Below are 9,679 nucleotides of genomic sequence, written 5' to 3' on the forward strand. Positions count from 1 at the left end.
TTCATATTGTTAAAAAAAAATTGTAGAGAAAAGTCATATTATTAAATTTTATAAAGTAACAAAAATTAAAGGGTGTGAGGAAATTATTATTCACTCACACACATTGTACTGTGAATAACAATAGTAATCCATGATGTTTTGCTTTTTTTTCCTTTTTCTTTTTGTTTTTGAAGTTTTTATGATTTATTTTCTCAAATTTTTGTTTATCAATTTCTTCTTTTAATACTGGGATGGTTGAGAATTTAACTTCATAATTTGTTTCTTTTTATAAGATTAACATGGTTTGTGGGTTTGCGAGGATAACTCAGGTTGTCATAATTTACATGTTTAATGGAGTTTTTTTTTTTTAAATTGAACTTGGCTATTTTGTTGTCTAGATTTTTTTCTCTTATAGTAAAAAAATAAATAGTTTAAGAAAAAAAATTATGTTATTAAACTTTATAAAGTTCATGGATCTATTCATAAGTTTGGACTGATTGACTTAGTTCACATGTCTGGCAAGTTCTAACTTTTTAAAATTAGTTTTTTTATTTTTATTTTTAGATACTTTGTTAATTGGAAATTTAGTTTTATAATTGATTTTGTGTTACCTTTTATAAGATTATCACGATCTAAAAAACAAATCTCGGTATTGGGTTGGAGTTTGATTTTCCAATCATTTATTTTTGTTATCATATAATTAAATAAAAAATTGTTTTGAAAAAAAAATCATAATCCTAATAGAGTTCATAACTTAGTTCACAGGTTTGGCGTATAAGCTTGGCTTACCCGATTTATAGGTTTAACAAGTTTACTCGCCGATAAGATATGTTTTTTTTTTAATTTTTATTTATTTATTTTTATTTTATCATTTAATATTAGATTGGTAGAAAAATAAAATTTATTATTGATTTTTAATTATTTTCTATAAATAATTATCTCAAATAAACAGTGCGGAAGATGATGCAAAGAAAATCTCACTAGTCAGACACGGGCATTAGGAAAGCTTTATCAATTTTGATCACATTGAAAATTATATCCAGATGTCAATTTAGAGTATCCTACTACTATTATTAATTAGCATTATCAATTGAAAAATCAACATCAATATTTACATCGACACAAAAAAAATTAAAATAGCAAAACACAATTTAATATTGCAATAGATTTTTATGTCGGCCTTTGCTTGTCAGCTCTAAAAGCAAATTCGTACATGATTTTTATGTTATTAATTTACGTCATTGCGGCAAGTTAAAAATGGAGTACGAGTGCTTGGTACAAATGATTATTTAGTACTAGTTGAATACTGAAGATTTACGTGCTCTAAACATTGAATACTTGCTTATTTTTCAGCTATTATATATCTGCTTATTAATTACTACAATAATGAAAAGGTAACGTATTAATTATATAAATTATATCTGACACCTTATCTAAAAAATTAAGTAATTGGTTAAATTGATTTTTTAATATTATATTAGAAATTTATTAATCTAATAATCATCACTTCAAATCTCACTATTTTATTAACATGAACTTAAAAAAGAATATTTTAGAGCAATACAAAACTATTCGTCGTATCTTTCCTAGTTAAGCTATTGGTTATTTGACAGTCGACGTTACATCAATGCCGGCGAAACCCAACCTTTGAAGCACTACTGTTTAATGTTTATAAGGCAAACCTTGCGAGTTCAACAAGTGGGGTCCCAACAGGAACCAGTCTCTAGTGCAGACAGGTTAGCAGTGTAGGAATTGAAGAAGAAGAAGAAGTCTAGGTATTGAATATGGATGGAACTTGTGTGGCTGTAGGAAGACGAAGTCTTTCAGAATACTTTAACTTCATGAAATTGACTATATATATATATATATATAATCTCCTTAATTTATTACCTTGTACTGATGTCCATGAAGGAGATGTGCTCCAAAAACTAGCCATGATTTTCTCATCAGAGTGAGACATTATTAATGAGGTGTAAGATAACTTAGGGCTCATAATAAATCATGAGCTTGATATTTTGGAGGTGCACTCTTTCCGATCATGGTGTCATTCATAAGGTTCGTTGTCTTTTGGTGAAAGACAAGCCTTCCTCAGTCATCTCTGGAGATGTTACCTTTTTTGTCCGGATGAACACAGAAATTGTCGTTTGCTTCTTCTTATGTGTGAAATGAAGAGAAGGAAAAAGGAAAGAGTGGAGTCCTATGAAATGCGACCAAGTGATCTCCTGTTCTGCATGAGTGGTGTCCTACGCTGATCATTCCCTGTTGGCTAATTAAGGCTCGTCGGTGCACCACAAAAATACATTATTCACAAACACATTTTCCTTTTTTATTTTCTTCTTCTTAATTTTATACATGCATCTACATGACTGTATTTTAGCTCATGAAAATAACACCAAGACACGTCATTGTCGTGCTATTATCGTAGCTTGTAATCTATTGATGTAGTTTGTAAATAAATAATAATAATAAAAATATATTTTAGATTAAAAAGAAACACTCCCTTATCTAATTTCTTAAAAGTATGGATTTTTATTGTATAATAAATTAAATAATGGTAGATAAACTTTTTAATTGGCTTTCTAATGCTATTATATAGATATTTATAATATTAAAAAAATAACACTTATAACTTGAAATGTAATATAAACAGTTATACTGTTTTATGAAGAATCATAGTGTTTCATCAAAAAATTATATTGTTTGATGAACAATCATAGTATATTATTGTTATGTCTCAAATTTATAAAAACATTTATTACAAAAAGAAAAAAAACACAAAAAAAATATATATATTCTTTTCTTGTATCCTGAACATATTATCTCTACATAGGACAAATAAATATATTAAAAATGGTATTTTTATATCTCTAAATCAACTTTCTATTTGTTTACATATTAAATATTTCTAACATATATAATCTGTCTCTATTTTCCTATCATTTTGTTTTCCTGCTGTAAAATAAAATATTAGAGGAGGAAAAAAACCGGGAAAGAAGAACAGGTACTGTATAGTTTGGTCGGCTCATGATCCGAAAGGTGATGAAATTATTTAGAGCGAAGGGTCCTACTGGTCATGTGATGGTCACCTCACCACTACTAAAGTGATCGGCTACAGCTGTCAATTACTGGTTTGTTAATAATTATCTGTGACCAATCACTCCCTCCAGCCTGGTAAGGTAACGTGCTTGATGCATTTTGGTGCCCCCACCTTCCATTCCAGCTCGACATCTTGGAGTTTGTGTTCCTGAAGAAGTCAAAAAAAACAGCAGAAGGGGAAAATAATGGTTGTGCTTTGTTAGCACCAGGAAACTAGGTTAGGTTTTGCAAGCAGTGTTACCGTTTGATATCTTTCTAGTATCTTGATAAAGATATTTTCAATTCTAAAACATCATTTAGTTTAAAAAATTAATATCAAATCAAATTTTTTTTAAAAAAAAAAAAAACCATTGAACTCTTCTTTTTAAAATGAATTTATTAACACCAAATTGAATTATTATTTTTTAATGGCTAACCAAACACTCTAATATTCAAAGACTAAAACGTTATAAAACGAAGCTTTGGATCGATATCAATGGAGGAATCAATTAATGTTGAAATCCCTGAAATATATACCCCCGACAGGGAGTCTAAAATCCGGTGGGTTTGAGTAAAAAATTAGAAAATCTAATTGGGTAAATAATTTGTAAGTTTCGATTCAATCCTCAAATCGAAACTGATTTTCTAGGCTAATTGAATAATATTGGGTGGGTTCGGGGTTTCTTCACTTCTTCTTCCTCTACAAAAGTTTAGGGAATTTGACAAAAAAAAAAAAAAGTGAATTAATTAACAATAACCAAATGCAATAGCTTGATCCCTGTCTCTGTCCTCCTCTCCTGCTTTTTTAGAGGTAATGAAATAGTAGTCAAATAATATTGCAAGGATGATTAGTGATGTGACCCGATAAGGCCCACGAAGTAATATAAATTAAAATAGAATTACTACAATTATGTCCCAATTATACGTTGATTAAGGAGGAAATTAGGAATCAATATGAAGAGTAGTAAGAGTTATATAGAATATATATCCCGTGACAAGCAGCTGGAAGAGCCACCAAAACAAATTCAAAGAAAGTGAGAGCTGATCATCAGCTCGACTAATTTTTTTTTTTTTTTCTTTCCCTTTGAATATCCCGTGATAGTTATGGTAAGAGAATTAGGTTTTTTTTTTTTTTTTTTTTTCGTTTGAAAAACAACAAAGAAAGCATTTTACGGGGACCCTTTCTCATTATCTCGCAAAAAGAATGCATGTATCCTCTAATGGTGTGGAAATTAGATCAGAAGGGAGTGCCCTTTTTACGTCTCGAATCTGCAGCACTCTCTGAGTTATCCTTAATAGTTTTGATAAAAGAAAAAAGAAGGGGAAGAAGGAGAAGAATAAAAAACAAGAAAGGGTCGCATGCTGTTTGAAATGATCGATCAAATAGAGCTCTGCTTCCATTAGTGTATTTGCAGACACAGCAGTACGGTTCCGTGCCTTCCTTTTGCTGTGCTATATGCCAACGAAAGTATTAACAGCACAGTCCATTCCAGTTTGAATTATATCAACACCAGCAATAATTCTCGTACGTGGATGCTATAATTTTAATTTTATTTTTAAAAAAAGCGATGAAGCTCGAGAATATGAGATAATTGTCTAAGAATAAGAAAAACACGACATCAATTATTAACTAGAGATCTAATCAGTTTCGGACAAGTCTCCCGTAATCTCTGTAATCGTACCTCTCTTATCCCAAGCTTTCTGGGGCCTGTGGTTGGTTTTCTGTAGTTATCAACTAGAGATCTAATGCAGTATAGATCGATGTTCTGCTTCCAGTTAGGAATGTATCCATATATGAAGTCGTGAAAGTCTCCTTTTCCTCTTGTCACTTCACCTCTTTCACAATAAATTATGTTTGAATCCATTATATGTAAACTAGAAAAAATAAAAGAAAAGAAAAATACTATGGATATGAAATTAGCATGTTATTCGACAGGATCACTTAAAGATATTATAATTTATTGAACACATTGAAATATTCCAAAAGCTGTGGTGGTGATGCAGCCAACCCTGTTGATGCATTGTTTTAGGGTTTCTGAGTTTTGAAGGCTTAGTTGAAGGAGTAGAACAATTCCGAATCGAGGATTAGGCCAGCGAAGCAATGAGACAACAAATCTTAAAGTAGGAGTAAGTCTACCCATAGAGACAGATTGAGAAATATATAAAAATCAAGACCACCTCCTCCCTCTGGTGGCCATGATCGAGATCATATCTAATCGACCTTTTGTGCCTATCTCATTTGAGATTCCTTTTATGTTAAAAACGTGATCAACGTCATGACAAGCTGACACTTAAACTATAAATTACATCACGTTCTTCCAATATCGTCTATCGGATTATTTTTTTGTTTGTTCTTTTTAAATATTCGAGAGGTGCTTGTCTGCATATACGCTTAGCCACCCTAGCTAAAGCCCACCCTTCCCAAATATATATATATATATATATATATATATATATATATATATATATATATATATATATATTGATGAGCTATATAATATATACATCAATGATTATTTTTTTGTTTGATTTGGTACTTATCTAAAAAATAATTAAATTAATTTTTTTAAAAAAATCAAAACTAAACCGAAACCGATTTAAACTAATTGGTTTCGGTTTGGTTATTTTAGAGCAAAAATCAAAACCTCAACCGATTGGCTCGGTTTTTTCTAGTTTGGTTTATTTTTTTGGTTTGACTCGATTATTGATTTCGGTTTAGTTTTTCAGTTTCGGGTTTATATAACCAAAATCAAATCGATCTGTTTTTTTTAAATATTTTAATAAGTTTTTTTCACAGTTCAGTTCTTCAATTTTTTCTGGTTTTCTCGGTTTAATTGGTTTTTTCAGTTTTTTTTGCTCACCCTTACATTTCAAATTTAAACCCATAAATAGATTGTGAGTTTTTTTTTTCCTAATTAACAAGTGCCCAAATTACTTGTTAAGGTTCATTAGTTACATTTTGGAATTGAAATATTTGAATCTTTTTAGTTTCGATTGAGATTTATGCATTAAACATATATTAGGATTGAATAAAAACACGAAAGGATATGTTAAATATATTATAGATATCATCCACACACCAATTTTTTCATATATTCATGAACTCTAATTTGTTAATATTTTCAATTTAAGAATATTTGTCATGAATAATGCTGTATAAATTTAATAATAAGACTGGATATATATTGAAAGGGGTGATTATAATTATACATATTGTAGGGTAGAGATAATACATGGCGCGCGGATTGAAAATAACACTAGAAAAATCTCAAATTTGTTATTAAATTTATTGATGACAATTTAAGCTAGTTAAGAATTCTGATGTTATAAATGACTGAGGGAGTGTTTCATGATGTTAAGGTTGATATCACATAACGGGATTTTCAATTATTAATACTTTTGTTTCTAATAAGAAAATAGGAATGTCATTAGATTCTAACAATTTAGTTGTCAGCGTCACAATGAATTTCAAGAACATACATTAAGAAATAATAAATATTGAGACGTACATAAATAAATAAAAAAAGAAAAGAAAAGGAGGTTACATAGAGACCACTGGATATATGTTTTTTCAACATATCTGTGGTTTCTCCTTGATCCAACCACACATTTATCGACATGTGGGAGATGTTTCATTGTTGTAATAAGGCTACGATAAGAGTTTGTTTTATTTGGAGGTGTGGTAGTTTTTTTTTAAAAATATAATATTTTTTAAATACAAATTATATTTTTAAAAGCCAAAAAGTAAATGTTTTTTACTTTAAAAAAAAAACAAGTTATTTTCCATCAAAATATATACTAATATATTTGCTCGAGGGAAAATTTTCTAGAATTCAAAAACGAGTCGCTACACTTTTCAAGTAAAAATGATAACTCTATCTATTTTTATTTAATTATATAAATTGAAGATGATAATTTCATTACAATCATTGTATATTTAGGAATTTTTTTAAGAGTTTAGTAGTTATTATTTTTTCAAAATATTTTTAGCTTCGAAAATATATTAAAATAATATTTTTTAAATTTTTTTTAAGAATTATTTTTTATATCAATATATTAAACATAAAAATATAAAAAAATATATTAATTTAAAATAAAATAATAAAAAAAAATTAATTATTTTATAAAACATAAAAACAAATAAATTCTTAATATCCATAAAATTTGGTTAAAAAATTATAATGATGAAGCAAAAGGACGGGAAAAAAACGAAAGTTACATTAAATTCTATTAGTTATTTGGTCACCTACAGTGGTGACCGATAGATAAGCTTAGATATAAGATTAAATTAAAAAAAAAACAAAAACAAAATCTTTAGAAGAAGATTCACCAAGAGATCTCAGATTCAATTCTTTCTTGGTAATATTTGGGTTACGATTTATCTATTTATAGAAATGTTCTTAGTTGTAACTCAGTACGAATATTAAATTTACTCTCTTTTATTTTTTATTTCAAAAGATAGACTCGAATTTGAAATAGTAATGTGAATGCTCGTTGAGTTATAATTTATAAGATGATATATCCTTCTTTTTTGACACATCATTGATTTTAAAATAAATAAACAATAACATATGCTCCTTGTTATATATATATTCAATTTTAGAAAAGAACAAAGAAAAAAAAAACATTTCACACCCTTAATTTCAACCGGAAACCGGATAAAACAGGTTAACCAAGACCAGTCTCTCAGTATAAGTATGGCCACAGAGCTGGGAAGTGGAGATCAGTACTTGCACAGAGCACTCTCTAGCTAGCTACCACACGCAGTGTGAAAAAAAAAAAAAAAAAACAGAGCAATTTCCACCGTTTGATCTTTGTTCAGACAACAAAATATGCCGATCAGAAACATCGCCGTAGGCCACTACCATGAGGCAACTCAGCCCGATGCCTTGAGGGCAGCCTTGGCTGAGTTCATCTCCACCCTTATTTTTGTCTTTGCCGGTGAAGGGTCCGGCATGGCCTTCGCCAAACTTACGGACGGTGCTGCCAACACACCCGCCGGACTTATCGCTGCAGCTATCGCCCATGCTTTCGCTCTTTTTGTTGCTGTGTCTGTCGGAGCCAACATCTCCGGTGGCCATGTCAACCCCGCTGTTACTTTCGGTGCTTTTATTGGTGGCAACATCACCCTCTTGCGTGGCATCCTTTACTGGATCGCTCAGCTCCTGGGCTCCACTGTCGCCTGCTTGCTTCTCAAGTTCACCACCGGTGGCCTGGTAAGTCTAGACAACTCTCTGTCCTTACCCTTTTTTTATTTGGTGAATCAGTTTTCAAGCTCGTTGTTACAGTTAAGATGAAGGTGTAACTAAATTTTGGGTTTTGACATGGCACCACGCAGGAAACCTCTGCTTTCGCTCTGTCCTCCGGGGTTGGTGTCTGGAACGCTTTCGTTCTCGAGATCGTGATGACCTTCGGGCTTGTATACACAGTGTATGCCACAGCTGTTGATCCAAAGAAGGGTAACTTGGGGATCATAGCTCCGATTGCAATTGGTTTCATTGTTGGTGCTAACATTTTAGCTGGAGGTGCATTCGATGGAGCCTCAATGAACCCGGCTGTGTCATTCGGCCCTGCTTTGGTGAGCTGGACCTGGACCAACCACTGGGTCTACTGGGCAGGACCTTTGATTGGTGGTGGACTTGCCGGTCTCATTTATGAGTTCTTCTTCATCGGCTTCGGCAACCACGAGCAGTTGCCGACCGCTGACTACTAAACAAGTGGATGGCAATATGTGCATGGGATGGTTTTAATTTCAGTGCCGCGGCTTTTTCTTTTCTTCTTTGTATTTATTTCTTAATTACGAGGGTATTTAATTTTCCTGTCTTTCATCTGTGATCGTTTCATCTTTCCCATCATCATCAGACGACGGTGTGATTTGTGTATTCGATCCTCTCCAGTTGTAAGATTTTATTTCCAGTCATCTTTCTTTCTCCCCTCTTCAATTTTCTCGGCCTTCCTTTTTTTAGATAAGAAAACTTTCGGTGACCGGTCATAAAGCCTGTAAGAAAAAAGGATCCACGTGGCTTAAAAGGTTTCTAATATAAATAACACGCGGCGTTTTGTATCTTTTGTGTACAAAATTAAATTAAATGGAAAAGGGCATCTGCTTTTTAATAAAAGAGGGGTTATTAATTAATCTTTTTGTGACTTGGAATGCTTTGTTTTTGTTAATATGGATAAGAAAGTAGTTAAATTCCTTGATTTTTTTTAATTTATTTATTTATTATAAAGGCAGCTTACCTTAAATAGCAAACAAGCAATGATTAAGTCTTCGTATCATTCCCTTTTTTTCTTTCTAACGTGCACGCATGCTAATTTTTTGCTTAGAGGGTGTTTGATTATGTTTGTTTTGATTTTAAAAGTAACTTTAGTTTGTAAATAAATTAAAATGATATTTATTAAAAAAATTTCCTTTAAATATATATTTAAAATTTTTAAAAACTCTGGAGAATCGCTTTCCAGAACGGACATTATAAAATTCCTAAAGTCCCCAATTCCATGTGCATTGCAAAAGTGCAAACTTGATCTAACAGCTGTTTCCAACTTCTACAATCAGAAGATATTAAAACAAGGATAACTTCTACAATAAAAAAGCTAGAACAATAATAATTTTGAACTTTTCTTT

General features: G+C 31.0%; 1 protein-coding gene across 1 annotated transcript; it reads left to right on the top strand.

Annotated features, from left to right (window-relative positions):
* The first annotated feature begins 7,772 nt into the window (after nt 1-7,772).
* Nucleotides 7,773-8,996, top strand: LOC118048358 (aquaporin TIP1-1). Its single transcript, XM_035057999.2, has 2 exons — nt 7,773-8,270; nt 8,393-8,996. Exons 1-2 carry the CDS (start codon nt 7,887-7,889, stop codon nt 8,765-8,767), a joined length of 759 nt encoding a protein of 252 aa, XP_034913890.1. The 5' UTR covers nt 7,773-7,886; the 3' UTR covers nt 8,768-8,996.
* Nucleotides 8,997-9,679: the final 683 nt, after the last annotated feature.

Source organism: Populus alba, chromosome 6 (genome assembly GCF_005239225.2).
Source record: "Populus alba chromosome 6, ASM523922v2, whole genome shotgun sequence".
Lineage (NCBI taxonomy): Eukaryota > Viridiplantae > Streptophyta > Magnoliopsida > Malpighiales > Salicaceae > Populus > Populus alba.